At 38.2% G+C, this 26,876-nt stretch overlaps 1 protein-coding gene across 2 annotated transcripts; it reads right to left on the bottom strand.

Moving 5' to 3' along the window:
• Positions 1-3,320: 3,320 nt before the first annotated feature.
• On the bottom strand, positions 3,321-25,556 carry slc6a6b (solute carrier family 6 member 6b). Of its 2 annotated transcripts, none has more exons than XM_057325458.1 (14): positions 25,338-25,556; positions 17,268-17,497; positions 16,752-16,886; positions 15,086-15,320; positions 14,667-14,799; positions 13,701-13,835; positions 13,277-13,380; positions 13,042-13,166; positions 11,512-11,624; positions 10,289-10,426; positions 9,475-9,577; positions 7,589-7,689; positions 6,734-6,904; positions 3,321-5,669 (listed from the first exon to the last, which is right to left on the bottom strand). In XM_057325458.1, exons 2-14 carry the CDS (start codon positions 17,494-17,496, stop codon positions 5,514-5,516), a joined length of 1,878 nt encoding a protein of 625 aa, XP_057181441.1. In that variant the 5' UTR covers position 17,497; positions 25,338-25,556; the 3' UTR covers positions 3,321-5,513. The 2 variants fall into 2 exon arrangements, with proteins under 2 accessions (XP_057181441.1, XP_057181440.1); XM_057325457.1 differs by lacking the exon at positions 25,338-25,556 and adding an exon at positions 21,042-21,152.
• Between the last annotated feature and the right edge of the window lie 1,320 nt (positions 25,557-26,876).

Below are 26,876 nucleotides of genomic sequence, written 5' to 3'. Positions count from 1 at the left end.
GCCATTGAATGTTGTGTGATCACTGTTTTCCTATGAACTTCCTAGAAGCAAAGTTGGGGACCTGAGAAAACATCTGTTTGATCAACACCGTGTTCTTACAAAGCATCTAACCTCATTTTGCTTATGGGGGCATCTCTAGTTAGAAAATAAAACGTGACTAAAAACAATGCATATCCCAACTTAGAAACCAAATTTCCACTTGTCATATAATGGGGACGTCACATTGTACATTGCAGTCTTCTTGTATCATGTTCAAGTACTACAGAGGTAACTTACATTAATACACTGTGTCTTGTTCTGTAGAGTCTGGTTGAACAACAGGCTCTCAGTTTTGCGTGGGTTCACAGTTACTGTGGATGATTTTATCTTAACAGTATTTTGCAGGCATGTTGCCAAGCACTCTTCACTTTAGGTTTATACTGAATCTATAAAAATGCTGGGTTATTTTCAACACAGCGTTGGGTCAAAAAGAACCAAACCCAACCGTTGCGTTGCATTTTTTTAGAGTAGGTTCTCTAACGGTGCTTCAACACCTGTATGATACAAAAAGCACAGACCTGTTTTTAAACCTTTGACCTCTGAGGTTACACCCAAACCTTAATAATCAATGACCTTTGACCCATAATTCCATTCTTTTTTTATATATTATTTATATAAAATGTTCACAACATAAATTATTGTTTTGGATCAATTTACATCTTAAAATACGTCGTTTGGAAAAACAAATGAAAATGTTTTTGTGATTGTTTTTTATGAATGTATTGTTATTTATTTAATGTACAGTATGTAATGCAAGGGTGGCTCCAAGCCCAGTTAAACACACATCAATCATCTAATCAAGGTCCTGTTAGGCACACTAGAAACTTACAGGCAGGTGTTTGAAAAAAGTTGGTCCCTCCAGAGTTTATAACGCATCATATATCTAGTACACAATGTTTCAATTCTGTTGTCATTATCGGATACAGGACTCAACTGAAAGCACTGCGGATGTTGCTATGGTTACCTGTTCAGGCCAGCATGACTGAATCTGTGAGCGTCTGTTCAACAAGAGGTACACACACAGACATTCTGAATTCTGCAATTTTGTTTGCTGTTGAAATGATTTTTATCTAATGTAATACAAACGTTATTATTTGAAACACAATGTCATGGCAATTTATAACTATTTTAAAAGGTGCGTTCTTCATATAAATTGTACGTTTTGGATCTGCTTTTGTGGAATTGATGGTTACCTTTAGTGGCGGGGCTACATTATAGCTTTTTACAAAATTGTTACTGTTATTTATAAGAAATAGGCTTCTCAAAAAGTTGTTATGAATTTCTGTGAGATCAGTCTGGTACTTTTACAACCATTTGAGTAAAAGGTTTTGTATATTAAATTAATCTAAAACGGGACAACAACATACTTTGTGTCTGACTGTGGTGGAGGTTGTGGTGAATGTTTGCTTCTTGCATTCCGTAGCATTTTCATCGTTGTGTCTGACTTTTTTATTGCATTTTAACAGGATCGCCACAGGATCCTACTGTAATCCTGTAAAACAGATAAAACAGAGGCATTTTCAGCGGGATGATTAGAGTCATGAGATGAATACGCAATTCAAATGATATCATCCAAACAAACCGAAAGGAGTCTGTTGTTGTGTCTCGAGATAATTTGTGATGTTCTGTACAGAACAAACTGAGTGTGTTTCTTTCCTCAATGTTCAAATTTCTTTTCATTCATGTGGTTTTTTTTGTAGGTCACGGGGAGCTGCCAGCAATGCAGTATTTACTGTAGTGAAGGATGCTTAGGTCAGGGAAAAACAACACTTTAACTGTTTACACTCCAAATGTGAGACTGCCAAGCTAAACATTATGTCCTTCTAAATTTGCCATGGGGGTGATCAGACTGAAGTCCAGCACTTCCTGAAGACTAAAGTTGAACGATAACAGTGGTAAGACTAGATTTTTTAGAGCTTGCCTGTGCAAAACTCACCACTGTGGTGCAAGGATGTACAGGGATGTGCTAGGGTGTTGATATCTGGTTACTAAGGTCTTCTTATATAAAAGTCATCATTATTGACTGGTGCACAAATGCTGAGTTGTGAATAAATTTACAACTTTTGTTTAGTTTTGTTTTTTAGACTTTTAACTTGTGGAAAAAATGTCTGGTCTTTGTAATTAATTCTGGCCAAGTACGGCCAATTTAATCAGAAAGTAACCACACTGCAAAAAAATCTGACAATGGGGTATTCTTAATTCTTTTCTCTTCTTTCATAAACCAAGACTAAATATCTTATATCACTTTCCTTATCAAGTAAATGCCCAGCACACACACATCTGGGAGACATCTATTTGATGTCCGCATTTACATCTGCATGACGGTTTTTGATTGTTTGTTCATCTGTAATACGTCTCTTGAGACGTATGCTGTCATATAGACATCTAGAAGATGTCTGTACGTTGTTTATGATTTAGAATGTATGTAATACTGCCCTTTCTTTGACGTTTAGCAGATGTTTTCTGGATCTCCAGTACCTGTGCTATCTGGGTGTATCTTGGTTTAGATATATTTTTTTTAGATATTTATACTAGAAAACAAGACAAAAATGCTTAGTAAGAAATTCACTTTTTGCAGTGCAACTGCAGTTTATTTTATAATCCTTATCTTTGGTTCCTAATCCTAATCCTTAGTTTTGTTAATTAATATATCAGTTATTTTACTAAGCATCTGCAGAGATTTGATATTGTTTGTATCATCCTAATGCATTTTGTTTCCGAATGAAGTGCCAGTTTTTTGCCTACTTCCTGACATTTTTGACAAGTTACAAAACACAGAGAACTACCTCCAATACTAAGATTTGAAAGGGAAAATCTCAGATCCTTTAGTCTAAGCACAAGTAGAGAATTAAATGTACCATGTGTTTATTAATAATCATGTAGTCACAGTCTTGAATATTTTATCATTGCTTGATCTTTAAATATTATACCCATAAATACCCATCACTTGCACTTTTGGATGTAGGCCATTTAAAAATACAGTGTTCCCAAAGGCATTACCCTACCCTCCCACCCACAACTAACCACAAGACCATCAGAATTACAGCTACTCTAAAGTATTTTATACAAAAACAATGATGTTTTTCAACAGGCATCCCAAAACCCTCCCTCATCTCCCATTGGTTGAGTAAAACAAACTCACACCAGCCAATGCTGCTCTCTTGGCCTCTTGTTAAAAAGTATTTGTAGTAAAAATAACACACATCTCCTGTATTCTCTAATAGCCTGCTTGTAAGATAATAATTAGCCTAGAAATAATGAATGCTCACCAAACTCTGAAGGGTTTTTAAAAGATAAATGTTTATTAAGAGATAAAACGTTTTTTTCTTTTTCAGGTACTGTAAAATCTTATTAATACACTTGCTTTCTTTCATATCCTCAGAAATAAAAAAATAAAACATTTGTAATCATTACTTTATAAAGGTTATATATTTTATTTATAAACACTGCCACTTTATTGATAAACACTTTTGAAGCTCTTCTTCAAAAATGGAAGGGTTTAAAGACACATACAATAGTGGGAAATCATGCCTCTTAAAAAAAAAGATGAGTTCATAGTGGAACGCACCCTGAGACTGAACATTAATTTATGTATTGCTAAGAAATTGTGCCTCTTTCAACATTTACATTGAAGTTTAATAATTTCTTTAACACTTCAATGACGCGTCCATAAGGTACAATCTCTAACTTGGCCAAGAAAACAATATTGAAATCAATCAATTGAAACCATATATTGGCAGCAATGCTAAACCATATGTTTAACATTTACTATGTCATTTAAAGTTAAAATTATATAAATCACAGTGAGTAGAACTGCATTGAGGTTTTTTTTGGTGTTAGTTTAGCATACCACACATGGTAGCTTATATTGGCCCCTGTTCACTGTTTCTGCCATGAACCTTAAATGTATACAGAATTCCACACTTCCGAGTACCAACTTTTTGCAAGACAGGTGAAGAAAGTAACAATGCATGTTGTTCTACAAAGTATTGCACATTACAGTTCATAGCAAGCTTTTTTGATGATTAACAGTTATACATGAGATCTATTGGTAATTGTTAAACATAGCAGTCAAATACAGTGACTTTCTAATACAAAAGGCAAATGTGATTGGAAATACAAACAGCTTAGAGTTGATAAAAACAAAACAAACTAGCCCTGAATCTATGTGGCTTTAAAATCAGGCAGCTTTACATTCCAACATCCTCAAAATAAGAACGCGTTCGGTGCCGGCAAATTTCATGATTTGGTACTTTTGTATTTTTATTGAACAAGGTCGACTAATAGTGAGTGCTGACCAAGAGACCATTGAAAATGTATTTTAAAATTGCTACGCTAAGGCCCTGATTAACGAAGATCCCAAATATAGCGTACACATTTTCTGGTGCAATCTAACGCATTGAATTCTGGAATTCTCCAGAATTATTGATTTTATCACACCGATAATCTGCACAGACTCAAACAAAATAAATGGCGCAATATGTCAGTGGCCAGTTGTGGGACACTTTGGCTTTGTTTTTCTGCAGTGGACTGAAGTGGAGACATATTTTTTTACAGTTTATAGTACAACATTTTTATGTACGTAAATCAGGGCCAAACCCTCCGTCTTGCATCTTCCGAACGGTACGTCATAATAGCAGGCAAGCTAGCGTCTCTGTTACTGGTATCTACTAATGCTATTCTAAACATCTCATGTCAAATGGGGACTGAGACGTTGCCTAGAATTAGTGCGATATGCACTTGTGAGGTCATTCGCGATATCCAAATCCTATGACGTCAGAAACAAACGCATCCAAACTAGTTAGACTTAATGTACTTAAAAAGTGCATCAAAGTGGAGAAAGTAGTGTCCTTTGTATTAGTGCATCAGCAGGGCTAAAAGTCCTGATTCTTTTGGCCAGCACCAGTCACCATCTCCAGTCTAAACAGTTTGTTGGGACACACTTAGCTTTATAACATTAAAGATCTATAGTAACGTGTAAGGTCTAACACTACCATTTAAAGACACCTCCCTAAAAAGATATTTTACCTGGGTAGACCAATGTTATTAGTCACGTTTACTTGCGTTTTTTTCTTCTGTTCCGGAGCCCTTTGTTTTCTTCCCATAATTCAACTCTAAAAACAAGCACTGCTCACTTCAATTTCGATATGTACAAGATAAAAGTGACAAAAATAGAACAGTTATGGTTCTACTTTTACGATACTGCTGTACGTGATCTGTTCTCCCTCTAATAACAGCGACAATAATCTTAATATAATAGTATTACGGTAAAAATATTAAAAAATACAGACAGAAAAAATGTAACTTCCTCTGTAGAAAAAAAGGACTCCTAGTGCAGATGCGTAGCAATGTAAACCTGGTCCTACGACTATGTCAAAAGTTACAGATTATATATATATATATATATATATACACACACATATATATATATATACTGGAAAAGCAGATCATTTGAATCCTCTCACAGAGAGCGTTCACATCATAGTTTCTACGATGGTGTGGGTGGGCTTCGTCGACCCTCCGTTCCAGTTGGGGTCCAGGGGCTGCGCCAGCTCGTTGCTTTTGGGCTGGTATTCTTTGGGGCAGGAACTAGCCCCTCCCCTCACGGGAGCCGCCACAGCTTTGATCCTCTGGAGGGAAACGTAAATTTTAAGTATTAGCTTGATCATTGACGACTGGAGAATGTTGACTGTGAAATGGTTTAGCAGAACTTTAAATTACTGTAGGGCTGCATGACAAAATAATGTGACAAACCATATCAATCAATTTGAACCAAGGTTTATACTTAAATGTTGTAATAGTTTTATTTGTTTAGTAAAAAAATCTGCCGAAATATTGTTTGAAAAATAAACTAAACAAAAATTAGAAGTTGCGTTAGCAATAACCTGAAATAACTCGAGGCACTAAAATTATTAACTGAAAATAAATTAAAACGAAACTAAAACTGAAAGAATAAATTAAATCTAATATATATTTAAAAACTGAAAATGTTACCGACACCGATATGCACATTTACACCATTTCGATGAATTGTGCAGCGCTAAATTACTGTAGTTAAAGCTGCAATTCATAGCTTTTGCCTCTCTATCCTCATCTCTGTTTAAAACATAAATTTGTAAGTAAATGTACATACTTACAGTGTCTTTACATCAGTTGAAGTTAAATAATTTCAAACTTATATTTCCCACAAAATCGTACCGACAACTCAGATTATGAATCATTATTATAAGTTTATCATTGTGATTCGTGGTAAATGCACAATCTGAACACAGATTTGTATCTACTTGCTCAATAACCGATTTGTTTATTTTTAACCCAAAAAAGTTATGGATTGCACCTTTAAATCTAAAAGCACTTATTAAGATCAGGTTTTTTAGTTATTTAGAGTGTGTTGATATCTATGCAAAGCATTCCTTATCATCATTATGAGGTTCAATATTCCTTTAGCTCAGTGGTTAGATCATAGCGCTAGCAACGCCAATGTTATGGGTTCGATCCCAGGGATTACACATACGCTGATACAAATGTACTGTACAGTATAATGCAATGCAAGTCGCTTTGGATAAAAGCGTCTGCCAAATGCGTAAATGTAAAAGTAAATATGCACTAAGACGCAACCTTAGAAGGCAGCTACCCATGTAGACCACAAACAACTCACAAATGGACATTTCTCCATTTCCAAATAATCCCTTACCTCAATAAGGGGCCCATCTGATTGAATGATTTTGATTACAACCACCATTGGTATGCAGATCATGGACGCAAGCGCCAGGGTCCACCCCACTGCAATGGACCATTCCGGGTACTCATAGACTTTGTTGTACCTCAGAGGTGCATACTTGACCAATGAGAAGACAAAGCATCCCTGGGGTAAAAGACAGACCAGAGGTCACCAGAGTGAAACTCAATCCAAGTGCTTCAACAACAGAACATTTAAGCAATCCCAAAAGTACCATCAATCCACATTTATTGAAATTGTGTGGTCATTGTACCTAACAACTTAATGTATCTAGATTCTTAAAAAAGGAAACCTATGGATTGCAAAGAGTCCACCAAGTTTTCAACATAATAGGATAACCTGTTACAAAAAAGCTGTTTAACTTGGAGGAAGATAAAAACTCTTCTAGCTCGAGAAAGGCTATATGACCATAACATGGAAATGATTTCCTTATTTTCGAATAGTCCTATGGTGTTCGGAGAAAAATTCTAATGGGACCTAATCCTCAGCTCCTTCCATTCATTCTGTCAGCCGGGCAGATGGTCGCCCCATCTGGGGCTCTGTTACGACGACCTGTGACTCGGATTTTTACAGCAAATCCAAAGCGGAAAAGCAGCTTTTGAGGGAAGGGATGTAATTTACAGATTTTCAAAATGAACTGTAGTCTTTTACTGTATAGGATCTGCATGTGTAATTGTAGTGTACACTTATTCAGATATTTCTTAATTTCAAGGTTCTATAGCCTTGGGACGGAAACAGTGCAACTCCAATAATAATGGAATTATAACTTTTAAGCCTCTTTTCAAAGACTCTTCTGATAAGAAGACTTACCACACACAGAAAAGGTGTGACCACAGTCCAACTCCATTTCATCCAGGGATTTGGTCTGTAACCAATCATCTCTTCAATCGCATCATAGAAATTATCCGCACCTGTACAGAGAGCACATACGTTACATATACAATAAAAATTAAGCCTGAAATGTAAAGGCAATATTACATCACCATGCATTGCACATGGACTCATATACTGTTGGTGCATTGGTTTCAATTCACAAGTCAGTACAGTGTGTTTGTTTGGAGATGGATGGAATATTGACTTGTATTTTTTGTTTGTAATTGTAAATGTTGGCAATTCAGACCTATGGTTACTAATAAGGTTCACATTGTAGCTTACTGTGCCAACAACACCCAACTTGGAAAGGCTTGAACATTTAAAACGACCAATCACAGTTTTTGTTGTTGTAACATTTAGTAGTGGATCAATCTTAAATGGATTATCACAATATTTAGCTATTGCTTAAATAATTCAAATGAAGATAGATTTGATTTTTTTTATTCAAATAAATTATAATACATTTAATTCAAGTATTGAAGACTATTGTATTGAAAGTATTGAAAATCGTAACAGTCTGATGCCTTAAAAAATGACTCTGTGGACAGGATCTTGTGATTTGGGAAAGCTCACAAGATTTTGGGGCAATATCGGATGATCAATGGGTGTGCACGTTAAGGTGAGATAAAATGACTAAATCTGTTCTCTCATGATGTGTTTTCGCTACTAGAAATTCTATATCGTGTGGATAATCCCCCATCACGATGAATGTTGTTTAAACTGAATCTACCCGCATGCAGGTTATACACACCTATTCATGACTCATTTCAATTTTTGAATCAAGGTCATGACAGTAGGGAACAATGAGCTTCTGTATGTTTTCTCTAAACTAGGTTGTAGCTCAAAGCATAAATTAAATGTAATGTTTTTTAAACAGATCAGTGAAGGGAAGTGCTTAAAGGTACACTGTGTAATTTTTAGGAGACTCTATTGACAGAAATGCAATGCAATATACATAACTATGTCTTCAGAGGTGTATAAAGACCTTACATAATGATGTTTCTATGACCTTAGAATGAGCTATTTCTATCTACATACACCGCGGGTCCCCCTGCATGGAATTCTCCATGTTTTTTCAACAGTAGCCTTAAAAGGACAAACTGCTCTACAGAGCGCGTTTCGTAAATACGTTATCTCCTTCAGCAAAGAAGCAAAAATGTGACGACATCTTAGTTCTGTGTCAGCCACCGTAGTGCTTCAAAAGGGAGGGGGAGTGAGCCGTTGGTTGCAATTCGCAAACTCACCACTGGATGTCGCTAAATGTCATACACTGGATCTTTAACCATCACAATTAAACAAACTTTAATGAAATTCTAATTCAAATAAAAATGAGTTTGAAAGTTACAGTGTTACAGATCTAGCTTAAATTAAAGTAAATTTAACTTTGTATTATAGTTGTCTATAATCGTACATTTATCATAAATAAGAGGAATATTATGTTCATATACAGTAAATAATAAATCGTTTTTTAACTTTTTTTACTATAACAGGGATGAGTTCATGAGTTCAGGTCACAACAATTACATTTTTTATTGATATTTTTACATAGTTTTAATTGTCGGAAGCTGTTGGGAGGACCATGACCAGTAACCATTGTTGTGCATGTTTCGGCCTTTGCGAACATTAAAATAAGCTACTTTTCATTCTATGCTAATTTTGAAGTTACTAATATACTTCATATACTTTTCCTCTAAAGAACATAACAATTTATATTTTTTTGCTGTAAATCATACAACAGGACCCCAATTTGTACCCTGGTTATGGAAAGTATGCAATGATATATAGAGACGTTACATTTTCTGTGCACTTGTCAATGGACTTACCGTAAACCCAGGCTACAGCAATACATTCAAAGAATGCAACCCATAAAAGGCACACGCCACTGGCTGCATAGTAGTCAAAGAGTTGAAACACATACATGCCACCCTGAAAAGAAAACACACACAAGTAAAAAAGTCAGTTCTGTATTTTCAATAGACATAACTACTGAAAAAACACTAAGGGGACAATGGGACGGATATGATCAGAGCCTGCCTAAACAGTTAACTGCTTTTACTTTGGTGCCAAAATTATTTGTTGCACAATGCATTCAGGGGCATCATAAGACATTAGGTCACAGAAAAAATGGCACGCTGTGCCACAAAATAGCATTCCCGGTTTATCGCTGTTCCGGGGCTTAGCAATGGACGGGGCCAGAGAAATCTTGCATTGTCATACCGGGACGGATCTCCTAGTATAGCTATGGGATTCCTCTGTGGATTTGTCACTGTTCTAAGCAGGTCAGGACGCCCATAAAAAGACATGGAAGTTGAAAAGATAAGGCACAGAGAGTGGAAAGCTTTTGCTTATGGGGGAGCGCTCAGGCCCTAGATTTGGCATGAGTGTGGCACACTGCTTCATTACAGGAACTGAGAGTTTGGTTGAGCGCCACACAATATCAAATGACAATGTTGCCAAAATCCTAAAAGGAAAACATATGGTGCCAGCATTTAACTAAGCTGTATTTGATACTCTCCTCATTTAGACAGAAACTAGTCCAGTAGGTGGGTCATATGTGGTAAAGTCTTGAATTAGTGTGGTTTTTAATAAAATGTAAAAATTTTCATCTTGGTTAAAGTGTTTGACTATCGTACTTACCTGGGTGACCATGGTTAGTCCCAACAGGAAGCTCACAAAACAGACTATAGCTATGAAGATTTCACGCCGATAACCCTTCCGTAGGAAGGATGGATACAGATCCACTAAGGATGTGATCTGCCCTTCCACTTCGACAAACTGGGGAAAGAAAAAACATTGTCAGTTTGATTAAAAAAAAGAGTCAGGAAAGAAAAAGAAAAAATATGAATGTCATCCGTTTATGTAAATTCCACAGAGACTGGAATTTAGGATGGAGCACATGGCTGCTGTCCAGCATAAACCTTGTACCTCCATTTTTGGGGATTTTATTTTTTCCATAAATCATTATTATTGGTCACCCTTGATGTTTGTCACTGGGTTTTGCAAATATATATTAAAAGTGCTTATCAAATTTGGATATCCAAGGTTTCAGAAAGACAGCAAATAGCGAAAAGGTGCAGTATGATGTCATAAAAATTGTTGAGCTGTAAGAATGTTGGTAACCAAAAAACGTTGGCACCCATTGACTTCTCAGAGGTTTTTGTCCATACAATGGAAGTCAATGTGGTTCAATTGACTTGGTTGTTTGGTTACCAACATTCATGAAGACAGGTGTACTGTTCCTTTAACTAAAAAACTATTGTCAACCCCGAAAAAAACAATTCATCCTCAGTGTGAGAGAGCTCCAAAGAGTGACATGCTGTGGTGAAATAAGTTCATTATCCGAGTACAGTAAGCAGAACTGTACATAGGAGCCCCTTGTGATTCAGCACAGCAGAGCGAATCTCAATGTAGCTTAACTTATTTTACCACAAAACACCATGCCCTGGTACAGTGAACTCTCTTGATGTGGGTGGTAACTGATTCAACAGAGTGTTTCATTTCACTGGAGCCGAGAAATGTGATAGTACAGGACTTCAGATGCCAAAGTTTTTTTCTTTCCGTTTCTGTGTTACTGTTACTATGTGGACTACAGCTTGAACTTGCTACTTGTTAACTTGTTTCTCAGACTTGTAGATCGTTTGCTTTGTTCAAAAACAGGGATGACATTGTTCATTGATGCCTAAACAAACCAGACAAAGGACAGTCCAAACAAGTCAGGTGTGAAAATGCCCTAAATGTTATAAATTGCATGTTTCAATTAATAAGTAGTTAAATCTATCAAGTAATGTTTTGGAGGTGTGAGCAACCAATTTATCGGTACTCTGAGGGTTTAGCATACCAGTTTTTCAATGGATACTCACCTGACTGTCGAGGCCCAACAGCAGAAGCATAATGAAGAAAAGAACGGCCCAAAACGTAGGCAGTGGCATCATAGTCACAGCTTTAGGGTAGGCAATGAAGGCTAAGCCAGGACCTGTTGGATAGAGAACAGTGGAGAGCGCACAATTAGCAATGATAGCCATTTACACACTTTGATCTATGCCGCTGTGGTGTGCTTCCGTCGTTGGCACAGACCAAAAGGAGACATGAAAGAAAAATGGAGCGAGTGTCTACACGACAAAGCGAACAAGCCAGGCAAAATGTCTGCCAATGGTTCATCCAAAGACTGTTTCATCACATTTCTTGGGAAATTACCCTCATGATGTTACTGTAGCTTTGGCTACTTCCGAATCTAGAAAATGACACTGCAAGTGTCATGAGAGTGAATGCTAATTCCCTTGAATTACACAACAGGTTACAAATGCAACACTACAGATAACAACTTTAGATATTCGGAGGCAACATACAAACACCTTGCCTTGCTACCATAACTGCGACATTTTGACATTGTGGAGATAACCTGTACCAGATGTTAAAAACACAATGGACGAAAACTGCACATTTATAATAAAACCAATTCAAACAATCCAAACCGTTGCCTGAGGTAACAGCATCAATGTTCGATGACAATGAAACACATTTTCTACAGAGTCCGTTTGCTGCATCCACAACCACATTGTTCAACTCCAGCTACTTTCCAACAAGCTACTTAATGCGTCTTGGCATTGCTTTCATTAAAAAATGAATCCAACCAAATCATACAGAAATAATCCCTGTTAAGGAATCAATGCAAGGCAGTTCAAGTACAGTTTGGGTTTGTGTGAAGATGTGATTTGTGCACCTGAGCACCAAGACAAACTTAGACCAGAGTCTCCATTGAGGAGGGCCAAAGCATGAGCAGTATTAAAGACCACACATCTGAAAATCAAGTCAGCCATAATGTCAGCACACTCTTCATAAAAAGCTAGAGTGTACCACAGGAGAAAATGAAACAATTCTAAGGATTAAAGTCTGAAGAGACATCTTGAGAACTGTCCGACGTAGTTTACAGGGTAGAAGAAGGAACCAGTGGGAACCGATTTAGCAACCTCAGCCAAATTGTGTTAAGAGCTGTTGAGGAATTAAACCCAAAATCTGCAAAAGGCCTTTATCATGATGTTGGCACAAGAGGCTTCTTGATTTGGCTCACTCATGTCACCTGTAGAATCCAGCTTCAACAGCCCTCAATTCTAAACGCTAAATTGTCGCAATCCACAGTTGACTTCTTGCATTAGTAGATTAAGTAGAATTTCCCCAGTGGCTCCAAAAACGTCAGTTTGTCTGACGAATCCATACCAATCTACTGACCGCTCCAAAAGGTTTCTAAAACAAATTTAAGTCCTGGACGTAAATCGTTTTAGTTGGTTTCCAATTGTTTACTATTGCCGATGCTTGCGGTTGTTTTCACCTACAGGATTTTGATGTTATTTGCAGCAGCAGTGCCCACCATCACTGCTGCTTGACCCTCGTACCTGACTCTGCCACATCGGCTATGTCCACCCCTTGCTCTTGTGCCATGAAGCCCAGGACGGAAAATATTGCGAAGCCAGACACAAAGCTGGTAGCGCTGTTCAGGCCTCCAAGCAGCAAACAGTCCCTATGTCACACATATGTCATGGAGTTTGTTAATTAACAAAAAGGAACCCTATGGTCCCATTGCCTGCACTGGACTAAAACCCCCTCCCACCCCGGGACGTCGAAACCCACCTGTAGCAGTTGTATTTGTACTTGTTGTAGCTTCCCAGCGACGTCATGGCCCCAAGACAGATGGCATAGGAGAAGAAAATCTGCGTCCCCGCATCAATCCAAACCTAGAGACAAGACGCCAAACCGTTTGTTGACTGACAGCATGATCGGAAATGCTAGCTAGTTGTTTTGTTGATTATCTGCCGAGACAAACTCAAATATTTATGTGCGTTCCACCTCTTGCAGGTCCTCCAGAGCTGTATATACCATCAAGAACTAATATAAATTGTTACGACTACTGGATGTCATGTTTAGATTTGTGTAGCATTCCATCAAGAGACCATCAAGAGTGTTATTTATGTCAACTGTTGTATACATCTCGGGTTTTACATCGTGTACATCTAAAGTTCAAGTTAGAGATATGCCCGTATCCACAAGATCTTACCTCTGGATCTGCAAGGCGAGTGACATTCGGGTACAGATAAAATTTGATGCCCTCGGCTGCCCCAGGAAGAGTTACACCCCGTACCAGTAAGACGATTAACATTACAAATGGGAATGTTGCAGTGACATACACAACCTATAAAGAAAGGAGGGAATGCTCAAATTCAAAAGTTGTGTGAAAATACATACTGTAAGCAATGTAAGTGATATGACAATTTACGCAGGGGTGTTTCACTTGGTCTTTAATAGACTTAGTTGACACAAACATTCCTTAACAACATTCCGTCAAAACAGTTTCCAAGGCTAACAGGCCATTTAAAGTTTAACTGCACTTATGGTTTGATATTGGATTTAGTGGGCATGCTATGTGGTCAGTAATTGATTTTTTTCTATTTTCCTTCCATCTTTTAACTTTTAGTTTAGTCATAAATTCTATATTGACCATGATGTGGAAAAGTACGTCAAAACATCTATTATCTGTAAATAGCTTTCTAACTGCATTGTGGCACGACAAATATGCAGAGTCCCAAGGCTAATGCCAGATTAACGAATTGCGATCTCAAAGATCTTCAATTGACATAACCCAAAATAGGCAGGTTAAAGACAATATTTCACACAAATTAAAATGGCTGCAAGCCAAGGGGAAAGGCTTAAAATAAGCAATGCTCAAATTACTATAATTAAATCCGATGTGACAGTGTCTTGGCAGGAGCAGTGATAAGATTTACAAGTGCATGCTCAAGGGAAATGTGTAATTGGGTCAAGAGAGTGCGTTTACTGATTGACTTTTCCGTCTTTATCGTGAAAGAAGTTTAGCCATCTATCGCTAAGATAAAACGCTAGGTAAGGTTGTCTTCAAATCCCCCTAGCTAGTTACACAGTGACTCAGATGACCCAGTAAAGACTTACAGAACAATATTAATAGTTCTTCAGTTAATTGACTCATGTGAATGTACTGTAAGCTCACCTTCCCAGTGGACTTCACACCTTTCCAAATACAGAAGAAGCAGATGACCCACATAGCGAGAAGACAAAGAGCCAGGTCCCATTTTACGTGACCTATCTCCTCGATACCATCAGAGATGCTGAGAACATTTCGCCTGTGGTGGAGGTAATGTTTTTTGGTGAGGAACTTAACACTTTGAGGTGGTACAAGCTACCATAAACATAGACTTTAGATATTAAACAGATTCTGCTATGAATTTAAATGGAGGGCATCTTTTATCTATACCCACTGTCCAAGACCAGCTTCAAGCAGCTAATGCCAAATTTTTGTTTTATTAGGGTTGCATCTTTGCAGGACAGTGGTACTCCAGGAGCATGCTGGCCTTTTCAAGCCCTTTACAAGCCAACTGCGTACCCAACAAATATCCATGATGTACTTACTCCCAGAACTCAGTGACGGGAGAGGTGAAGTTAGTGGCATTTGCAGTCGCCCAGAGTGTCTTGTTCTTGCGGAGGGTGTCCTCCACGCAGTTGTCCGTGTTCCATTTGTTGTTGCAGCTTGCCCAGGGGAGCTCTGGTTGAAAGCACTGGAACAGGTAGTACAAGCCCCAGGCCAGGATCACAATGTAGTAGACGTTCAGCAGAGAAACGATCACTATGGATGCGTAGCCGATACCTGCACAAAGGGAAGGGATTGAGAATCACCAGAGGCCCCACAATACGATATTATCACAATACTTGAGTCCCGACATGGTTGTATTGTGATTTTACTAAGTATTGCAATGACATCTCCGCTCAATGATTCAGTGGACTCCAGTGTCCCGTGACAGCAGCTAAACAAATGATAAACTTCTCAGAGACACTTCATAATCTTCTCATCCTTGCAGCTTAATCATGGAAAAAACTTGTCTGAAGCTGAAGGAAAATGATGTAAGAAATTGGCATTAGTGTCTAAACTGTGTAAATCAATGCTGGCCACGTTAACTGGAAAGCAAAACAGATTATGTTGTCATCTAATTCGCTAGCACAAGGATAAGCGTAATTCAGCAGTTTGCACTCTGCTAGATTCTTGTTCAAATAAGTAATACATATGTGGTCATGATATATTTTTGTGAGGTTTGATTTTGTTTTTATTGTGGAAGGGAATTAAAGAGATACTTTGGGGGGAATCTAAACCTTTTAAAGCACGTCAGGAGTTATTTAACATTTGTTTTTCAGAGCGAGCTAGAGATTGTGCACCACACAATGATAATAGCTCATGACTTGCTCTTGGCAGTCCCTGAGACAGTAACCTTTCATTTACTAGCCTTCAAATTTAGAGACTACACCGTACCATTTGTCAAAGAAGACATGTCCAATTGTGCAAGCTACTTTGTAAGGAACTCCTTTTTATAGCCAACAAACTAATTCACAGCTGCCAAAGGTCTGGTGCCAATAAGTATTATATATGTGCTGAGATGCCTCATTAGCAGCTGTTTCTATGGGTCACCATATGTACATCATCCGCCATACCGGAACAGTCTTTGATGACTCGAGAGCTAGTTGACTGTGTGTCTGCAACTGCAGATATTGTTTACTCATTTAAAGTAATGACAGCATTAATGTAAGTAATTAAAGTAATGACAGCAACTGAGATGTTGACCGTTCCAAGATGGTGGACGGGTTGATGTGTCTGAAGCCGTCGACTGTATCTACATATGCATATCTATGCTAGCAGTAGCCTGCGATTAAGCTTAGAGCAACATTAAAAAATAAATGTTTTGCCTTTGATAGGTGATGTGTATGCGTCCCAACCTCTGAAACACCATATAAAAATGTCTTAACCTCTCACCTAACATAACCCTGACTGCTAATTTTATAAACTGATAAACAAAACAGACTTTTATAAACAAAACAGACATTAATGGATATACGCATCGCTTATCTAATGCCCCATATTTCAAAACTTTCTAACAGCCTATCTTCAGATCCAGCTGGTAGCATATGACACGCCTCTAAATCTACGTCCTTACCACATATTAATATTCATCTGTTATATATTTACTCTCGATCTGTCAGTTCAAGGATTAAACTGCTTACAGTTCTGTTCTATCTGCATGAAACTTACCTGTGAAGATGGGACACAGTTTCTCCCAGCAGGTGATTCCTCCCTGAGAAGTGTACTGGCCCAGCGCCACCTCCAGGAAAAACACAGGCAAACCTCCACCGAACAGAAAGATGAAGTACGGGATGAGAAATGCACCTAGTTGAAGATACAGAGAAGATTCTCTTAATTCCATCAATAATTAGATTTTACTAACTGCTGGATTAGTGTTTGACTCTTAAACCTCGTGGGAGTTAACTTATACTTGCTTGCATACTTTTTTTATACTTCCTGACATTGTGAAGTGGGCGAGTAAGTGGGATGACAGTTATGCATAGGTGAAAATGTAAGCCAAAATCTAACGGTTCCTTTTAAGGCCATACCAACTATGGTGGATATCTGGCCTTTCTGAAATGGTTGACCATGTATAGCCATTTATTTTAATAACCAACTCACGCCCACTCCCCAAAAAGAGACCCCATGGCCCTGAAACTAACAGCATTTAACTAAAGGTTTAATCTTATCAAGAAATATACTTGCCTCCGCCATTCTTGTAGCAGAGGTATGGGAAACGCCAAACGTTGCCTAAACCTACGAAGCCCCCGGCGACTGACAAAAGAAAGTCAAGCTTGCTCGCCCATTTTTCCCTTTGGGGGTGTTTTCCCTCCGCTTCGTCCTCCGGCCTTGTGCCTGGGCTCTTTCCGGGGGATGGTTTCAGAATGTCTTTGTGGAAATCCTTCAGACACTGGAGTTTCTCTTTTTGGGCCATGCTAAAGTAGAAGGGGACAAAACAGGCAAAACTGAAATTTTCATTGAAGCCCAAAGGCCTTGAAAGTGCAGAGGACAAAAAGATTGTATTACGTTTTAAACATCTAAAACATTAATAACAAAAATAAGTCGTTAATTTGGAACGGCAGCTTTCCAGACATGAGAAATGTTCAAACCGGAAGTTAACCTAATGTCTACGGCAGTTAAAGTTACTGTGTGTGGTTTTAAAACAGGAAAGCATGAGCAACAACATGCACACGGTGACTCTACTGCAAGAGACTTTAAGATCGTATTGTGATACTTCATACCGTTAACAGCATAATATATACAGTATATACATATACATATACATATATAAGCAGCATTAGACATCAGCTAGCTTAAAGTCTCTGTGAACTGGAAGTCACAAAATTGTGAATTGCGTATTGTGAAGTATTTCCAAGATGAAACGTAATATCGAATGAGAAAAAGAGGGTGTGGCTTGTTTTTCCATTCCATATTGATTGGATCAAGCCGATCTAGCGTTTTATTAAGAAATGGAACTGGCAACAGACAGAGTTGGAGGGACTAAAATTGATTTAAGATTAAGACTTGTTTAGTGTCGTTTTATTTTGGAAGACAAAACTAGTAAGTTGCACTAACAAAGTGTGTAAAGGAGTAAATTGGGCCAATTTTGATTTCATTTCAACTTCAAAGTTTACTTAAAATAAAAGGGGTTTTCTAAGGACATGTTGCTGGCCTTATTCTGAACGATTAATACAAAGTTATTTCAAAGAAAAAAGTTTAACTTTCATTAATGATCATGTGAGAACTTCCTCCGCTTCTGAAACAACTATGGTTTCTGACTGAAGTCATCAGTGCCGATCCTAGATGTCTGGGGGCCCTATGCAAACCTTTGTGAGGGGCCCTTGTCGTAATAGTTCAAATTAGATGAGCATAACTGTAAACTATAAGATATAAAAATGATAAATCAATTAACACACTTAAACAAATTAAAATTGAAAGACAAAAAAACCTTAAACTGACAGTAAGAACAATTAAGTATAAATTAAATTCACATTTTGATTCACATGTAAATAATCCTTTACCTAAATTAACACATGGCTCTGGAACCATCTAGTTTTTTACTAATCAAACGAGTGATTAACAAAAATAAAACATAAAATATAGTTTACTCAAGAAAGCTAAGCATTCGACAACAAAACATATCAATTATTCTCTAAATGTGATGATGCAAAAATTACATATTATCATGGGCAAATGAAATACAGTGGTGTGCATTATAGCTGAGACTCATATGAACATTATACAGCTGGTTTTGTGATGAAGTCATTCCCTGTAAATGCTATTGAAGTTAGAATATGAATGTAGGGGTGTAACGATACTTTGTATTACGATATCTCGCGATGCAAAACTGTTACAATGCACATTGTAGAGAGATGGGGATATTTTACGATATGTTTAATTCTATTCGTCAGTGGTCAAGACGTTTTGAAGCCATATGTAAGACGCATCATCACATTATGCGCATGTTGTAACGCAACATAAGGGTGCCTTGTGCAACGAGAGAAGAAAAGTTAACGTTGCCAGGGAAAATAATGAACGAGAAACAAGGTTGATTTACTTTCCACGGGTTTAATAAGTTCTCACGTCGTCAACTCGTCAGCATACATATGGGCTGAGCGACAAAACATAAGACATCCCCACATTGGTAAACAAAAGCAAAAAAAGTAAAGAGAAAGGACAGAAGTCGGCAGAGCGGTTCTCTTCCCAAACTGTTCCATCCAGTACATGCCGTCACGCGCATGCGCAGTTTCCTCTCTGCCGTAACTGCTCTAAGTGGCCGTTACAATGTCATCACCTGCGCGCACTGCATGATGTCCGAGTATGTCACAGTAATGAAATAAATTAAGTATTAAAAAGGAAATTTCCAAATGATTCCTGTAAAGTTTGTAACAGAACACTCCGAAGGCAGAAAGTTGAATCCGCGTCTTGTTTACATTATAGTGTTTTTGATTCGGTACTCGAGGAGGCCCCCTGGTGGTGCAGGGGCCCTACGCAACTTGCGTAGTTTGCCTATAGGAAGAATCGGCTCTGGAAGTCATTAATCTTATTTCATTTCAACCCCTCCCCTCCAACCACCTGCCATAGAGATGACTATTACATGCTGATTTTAAATCGTAAGCAAATTCAAATTTAATCAAAGTACATGAATTACAAGGCATTTGATAAAAAACGACACCTTGATTAATTCATCTGGAGCTTTGAGCATCCTGAATCGTCCATGTATAAACACCCCAGCCCATGTCCCTTTAACTAACAGTGTTTACGCTGTCAGGGATCTGTTCAAGGATGGAGTAATTATGTCAGGCCTGGCGTCTTCTGTTTCAAAGCACGAGCCAAACTCGCCATGGAGCCCCCGAGATGAAATCCCAGAGAGTAAGATACCAAAGTCGGTTCCAACATCCCTCCGCGCTCCCGACTCTTAAACTGCTTGGCAACGTTTGAACAAACTATAGCCACACTGTGAGGCTGCTTTCTTAAAAACAAGTCTGCTTTTTTCCCTGCTCTCAAGGAGACGGAAGAAGAGGGAAAAAAATTCCTAGTGCATTTGACACTTTATAAATATGCGTATTTTCCCTTTTCCGTCACTTTAAGGGTAATTCATTAATACCAAACACGACTTTAAAACATTAATTTATGAGTGTGGATGCATGCCCGGGCTGAAACTATAATTTATAGCTGTTCTCCAGATAACAGTTGTACGACATTGGAACGCTTTCTTTGTTTGTCTTTAGTTAATAATTGTAATGTTTTGTATGGCAATTTTTTATCAGAAACATTTAAAGTGAGATGTGTTGACAGCTAATATAACAGTAAAAAGCTTCTTTAGCATCCAACCTGGCAATGTGAATCAAAACATGAGCTCAACCCCCAGAAAAATATTAACTGGTGATTCACCCCAGACTGTTACACAATAGTTTAAAGAGCCCAACTTAAAGGTCTAAAGAGGTCGACAAATTTCACTCATCCCCTTGAGATAGGTTAAATCTGTATATTTTAGGAGCTTAGGAAGCTGCCACAATTCAAACACAATGTTACATAACTAGAGCAACATCCAGACCTTCACTTTCCTATCCATTCAAAACACAGCGGTGACACAAACTGTCCTGGCACGAAGTCAAAGCAAGCAAGTGAGCTATTTAAAACTCGACCCATCTCGCAACGAACCTGTTTAACTGATTCAAATTGCACACAATGTTTTTGACCACGGGTGAAGTAATTTGCCAACAGAATTTATAGTGCAACACAAATGCAATATCAATAACGTTTTTTGACAGCTTCGTCAAGTAGACACAAAGAATCATTAAGTGATAACTAAATACACTGACAAAGTTACGTCTTTACAACGTTAAAACCCCGTTTGCACACTTTTTTAAATACACACAAACACCTTATACGAGAACAAATTTACAAAATCGATATAAGGGATACAGGCTCTATTACATAGCAACAAAGTTCATTCATGCCCTGACTTTCACTTACATTTCCTTCATGGCTGAATCCGATTGGTCTGTGTTGCTCCCTCAGCGGACACCATACCTCTGCACTGCCCTAATCTCTCCGAGGCTCAGTGTAAGCCGAGGTGACACCAAGACCCGCCCCCAGGCTAAGACAATTAAATGCAATCATCAGATTGGTCACGGCTCTGAAGCAAAGGATAACCCCAGCGATGGTAAATTTCCACTCTTCAGAAGCGTCTGAGATCTATCTGAAACTATTTTTCTTTGCATGCACGGCGTCCTCTTTTGGCAACCCGAGCCCCGGACGCGACAAACGAGAACATGCAGACGGCAGTCCAAACCTCTGTTGCGTTTCTCTTGAACAGCTGATGGCTTGCCGGCTGTTGTCATGCTTTCTGCCATTAATAGCTTTTGATTTCACACATTGACATGGAATGCTCAGTCATAGGACTTTTGGAAATATAATTTTATTCACCACGAACATGGAATGTTCAGTGAATATCTGCTTAGTATTTAACTTTCTAAAGCCAGTGCCAACAACCAGCGAATTCCAATGTTTGGGTTTGGTTGGATGGGTTTGGGTAGTTGGTAGTGTGTAAAGATCTCAGCTTACAAAGTTTTAACTTTACATCCAACAACAAACATCAGAATGTTTGAAATGTTGATGTGTGTTGGGGTTGCAGGAAGCAGCCCGCAGATGTGTACTTTTTCTATGCTTGTTTGTACACAGAGTACGATATTTGACTGACTGACTGACAAATGGTGAGCAGCGTAGCGAAGGCAAGGCCAAATGAATTTGCATAGGACTAAATGTGACAAGTGACAAAAGCGCATTGTAAGTCAGGGACCAACTTGTTTTCCTCAGCCTTTTGAAATAGGCAGCAGAGGCTTGATAAGGAACAATGCCGACTTGTGCCTGCAGGACCATTTCTATGCATTTTGGAGCAGGCTTTTGGTTCAGAATCCGGAACAAAGAATCTGTTTGGCATTTTGAGGACTTTTAGCAAAAATAGTGACATCATCATGTCATTGACTATGTCTGTTTTATACCCAAGTGGCAACAATAGACTTGAAGTTTTGTTCAGAAGTACTAGCTCCCCCTTCAGGCCGAAATGTGTAGTGGACCCGCAGAGCATCCTATATTCCAAGAAGCCTCCAAAAATTTCCTAATAAGAAGTGATTTGTTCTTGCGACCTCCACACCCACATGAACTGTCAACTGTGTCATCTCAGGAATGCCAAGTCCTGATTATCCAGTGAGATTTTAGGCATCGAGTCTGCACGTGGTACTCAGCCCATTACGTAATGTCCTTATTTTAAAACCATGTCGATTTCCTTGAATTTCCATACTCATTGCACTACATAACCAGCTATCAGAATTAGCATTAGCATCAGGGCTACATATAGTACGATGAGGGAATAGCAAAACTTTGCAATGATGCACGGAAATGAAGTCATGAACGTTAATGTCAGTTGTTGACAGCAATGTGCATGATGTATGGCATGGTGCATTAAGGGTAAGGGTAAACTTTAGAGCATTAATGCTTTTATATAGCATTAATGCTCTGCCTTGTCTTTGCAATACCTGTGTAAAGTTTGCAGCACTTATCTGTGCGATAATGGAATTGTAAATAATGCAAATGACCAAACCTACTTCTTGATATCATTGGATATCAAGACACTTGCATTTATCTTAGGTGCAACCAGGAACTTTGTGCCATGCATAGTAGTAGTCTTATTGTATCGAACCTGTTGGGTCTGGGCTTGAGGATCAGATGAATAGCATGGTCTCTCGAAAGCCAACCTTTATCCACAAATAATTTCCCAAAGCGGAACGCATCTAAATGATGTTACAAAAGCCACAGGTCCTAAAGAAAACTAGGCTTGAACGCTGGTTAATAATACACCCTGCTGCAAATTTTTGGCTTGAAATCCAGTGCAGTGGATTTAGGGTTACATACTTGGAGGTTGCATAGTTGTAAAATATTTTAAAAATGGACAACGTAGGTAATGGTGTCAACTTCTGGATCATTTAGTTGAGCACCATTCTATGTGAACAACATAAGATTGTGTTTAATAATTAAAGCCTCTTTGCTCCTCATTCTCAGCACTCTCACACAGCAAAATCGCCATAGACAAACAAAATTACAGATTGACGTTATCAAAAAACTCTTGTAACTGTTCATTTTGTTCATCCTGGAAACGAGGCTTGAGAGGTTAATGCTATAAATGACATCAATCAGCACAAGTTCTACTGTAGGTGTATTCTAACAGCGTCTCAAACATCAGAGATCAGATTTCTCACATACTGTAACTCTCTGTGGAAGTGTCCACCAAGAACTTTTACCCTTGCGTACTTAAAACCTTACAAATGTCATGTTTGTTCAAGTAGAATAACCAAATCAAAACACTTCTTAAATTCACTTGCCTGTTCTTTTTCCAAATATATGCTCAGAAAAGGAAGCTGGAGAATGTAGATTTATTGTATATTGTGTGGTGGTGGTGGTGGTGGTAAATGAGGGCTAAACTTGTTTACATACTTGCTTTCTTTATATTGATGCACAATTCAACATTTTTTATTGAACGGGGCTATAAAATAAACTTGCTAGAATGCTCAAAGTTCAAAGTCTATGGTGTGAACCTAAATTCTGGGCAGTCTTGGCAGCGGTAAACACTAAACAGTACTGCCTTTGTTAAATCATGTCTGACTTATTTTAATTACATCAATTAAAGAAAGTTCAAACACTGAAAGCTGATAAGCTCACCCTTTTATGGCCAACATATAGATACCACACTGAGTTACTGTTTCCTTATTTTTCCTCTTCACTAAGAAAATGGCATCGGTCCCAAAAGCATATTGGTTGTTACCCTTATCGTCAGTGTGCTATGGCAAGTGCGCAGAAACCTAAACTCTGTATCCTGGATTGGGTTTGTTTGAGTAGGGCTCTACACTACAGATGAATTGCCAGCGAGCTGACTGACTTCCGCGCAACCTTTATCACTAGATGAATTGCACTTGCTTTGCCTGAATTGACACCAATATAAAGACACATCTGTACGCACGGGACGAACATGCAGCAATGGGGTTATTAGATCATTTTCGTGCGTTTCTGGATTGTAAGGCATTGGGATTTTACTGCAATAAGGCACAACTGGATGTACAGTATATACTGCATAAAGCGCATAGCTGGCACGAACGCGGACGTATAGATTCTCAGGCTGATTTAAAGTAACGGGATGAAGTAAAATTGCGAACGTTTAAGATGGACATGGCGCGTCTGTTGACAGAAGACGCGTCTGCATGCGCTTTTAATCCGTTCTTTGTGTTTCCATATACACATGGTTCAGGCGTTTCAGTGCTTTTCAGCAGCGCGTCAACTTCTTCGCAAGTTCTTGTTTAGTTTCACTTTTGCTGTTTTTAACCAGCGCGTCCTCGTGATGTGCGCTTGAAGCACGCGTACCAACATCCGTTTCAACAAAATGCGCGTTCATCTCACGCTTGCGATGTTTTGCTGTTATTTTCCGATACTCAACCTAGTGCGTTCGAGCTGTGTCAATGCAACGCAAATGCGTCCTGCATCCAACAGGTTGATGTTGCATCGTTATGGTTAGGCTATACCAATACTATGACAAAGTTGCATAGACTCATAATGCTTTGCATGCGGTAAATGTTAGTGGTATATAAGTCACCGGTTATATCGTGATGGCAAAAATGTTGCAATAGGTGCGACGTTTAAGGCTGAATACTTAAAAAAATGTAACCCGTCGATTCTAAAAGCTGTTTGCATCGAAGCGCATGTCTATTCTTAACTCTTTGCAGTCAGCATCTGTCAGTTATATATGCCTTGAGAGTGAATGGAAACTCAACGGCAGCATCGAGAGAAATGCATTTATCCAGACTATGAAGAAGAAGCTGTTTATATAAATCACAAGTTCTGATGGTGTGATGATGAATAAAAAAGGCTGTGTCAGATCATGAATCTTAAAATAGAAAAAACGGAAAACACGCGCATATGTAAGACTGACAGTAACAAATGCGTCTACTGTTGTTATACTATATATTAATGTAGACTTCTACATATGATATTTTCATAACATGAGATAAAATCTCTAAAACAAACTTTTAAACTATTTCCTGGTTTTCTTGTCAAACACCTAAGGTAACCAAGACAGCTGATTCAAATAATGCGTGATTAGTAAAAATCGAGGAAAATTCTTAAAATGTTTAGAAAATGAAGTAGGCTATAATGTTTTCAGTGCTCTGGCATCATTGCATTAAATTGAATATTAAAGGGTAAATAGAAGAAAACATTTGTTACCTTTTACGGGTTACTTCCTTTAATTCCTTTGAAAAGCTCTTTTCCCTTCTGTATTGTGCGGCGCCCGAGTGCTGAATAACAGAGGCGGCGGTAAATTTAGTTTATGAGCTTTTTTTCTGACCTTTGTCTCTCAGCATGGGTGACCATTAGACATCACTAGTGGAAAAACACCGGCCTGCCCATCCCGTCCGCGGCAGCAGTGCGTCTTCTTAAAGCGCCAGCTTCCTGCATTCAGAAAGCGCGCCTGTAGATCGCATCAATGGTGCCGTGCGTCCGTGCACAACAGCGCCGCCACAGGACAACAAATGCATGGACACCAGCAGACAGCGAGCGCACAGTATAAAGGAGGACGAGGCTAGTTGTCACACGAGAAAGTTTGATGTGTCAACAAAAGTCATTACAGGGGCTTTTAAACTTCAGTTCTTTAAAAAGAGAATTTCAAATATAGTCTAGCTCTTAGGTAAATAAACACCATTAAACATGCTGGCATATATTTGGGCAAGAGTAAACTATGCAGTGGTTTAACTGTTCTCAGGACGAAGTTGTTCATACATTTCAGTCTGTGTAGGTTATCACATTGTGTTTTTTTAGTTCGTTGTGAATTATGTTTTCAGATTTTTTCTGTTTTAATGTAATCTATTTTATAATAGGTGTGACAAAATGCCCCTTGTCAAAGTCTAAATACACTAGGCAAATACAGTATGAACATTCAACAGATTTTTATATTCAAGACTGCAAGATATGTTTTTTTACAGAAATTAACCTACATGACCTAAATCTTCCCAACACTGAAATGATAATTATGCCCATATTTCATTACTTTTAATGTGTTGTGACTTGTTTTCATGATTGTGTAACTGTTAAAAATGTAGCAATGTCTATAGTAGAATACTATATGATAGGTGTGGCAAGATGCCCCATAGTTATCAATGAAATATTCACACGCAGACATATTTACCGGTACATGTTCAAATGTAAAAAGTAGTTTCATTCTCCCACTACACAGACATGATAGATATGCTCATTTGTGTAGTTAGAGGCAATACTAATAGGTTTGATGCGGTACCTTATATGCAACATTTCAGTAATGAAAGTGAAAGTAAAACTTTTAGGGGCTGTTATAAAATATATCAGTGCAATTGAAATATAATCCCTGTCCGGGAAACTGCCCCTTATTTGAGTGATGAAACAATAACTGTTATTCAAAATATCATTTTCCATGCAGCATATTCATGGGGTTCATATCACTGGAGACATTTAGTACACACAATTTACTTTACCCAAAACACACAGCACAAACAAAAACACTGAGGTCCATTGAGTAATGTTGATATTATGAGCAAACAGCACATAAGCATGCATTATGTTTCATGTAAATTATGCATGCAAATGCATCACCATACATCACCATACCAAACCATACTTACCTGAAATACCAATTTGTGCATATTCTTTTTTATCAAGCTGAAGAACAAATCAAGGTATAACTTAACAAACGCTTAAACTTTGGAATTGTATATATTGTGTTATATATTACAA

This window comes from Triplophysa rosa, linkage group LG25 (assembly GCF_024868665.1).
Source record: "Triplophysa rosa linkage group LG25, Trosa_1v2, whole genome shotgun sequence".
In the NCBI taxonomy this organism is placed as follows: domain Eukaryota; kingdom Metazoa; phylum Chordata; class Actinopteri; order Cypriniformes; family Nemacheilidae; genus Triplophysa; species Triplophysa rosa.
Note: the sequence above shows the minus strand (reverse complement) of the source record. Positions and strands in the feature narration are given on the sequence as shown.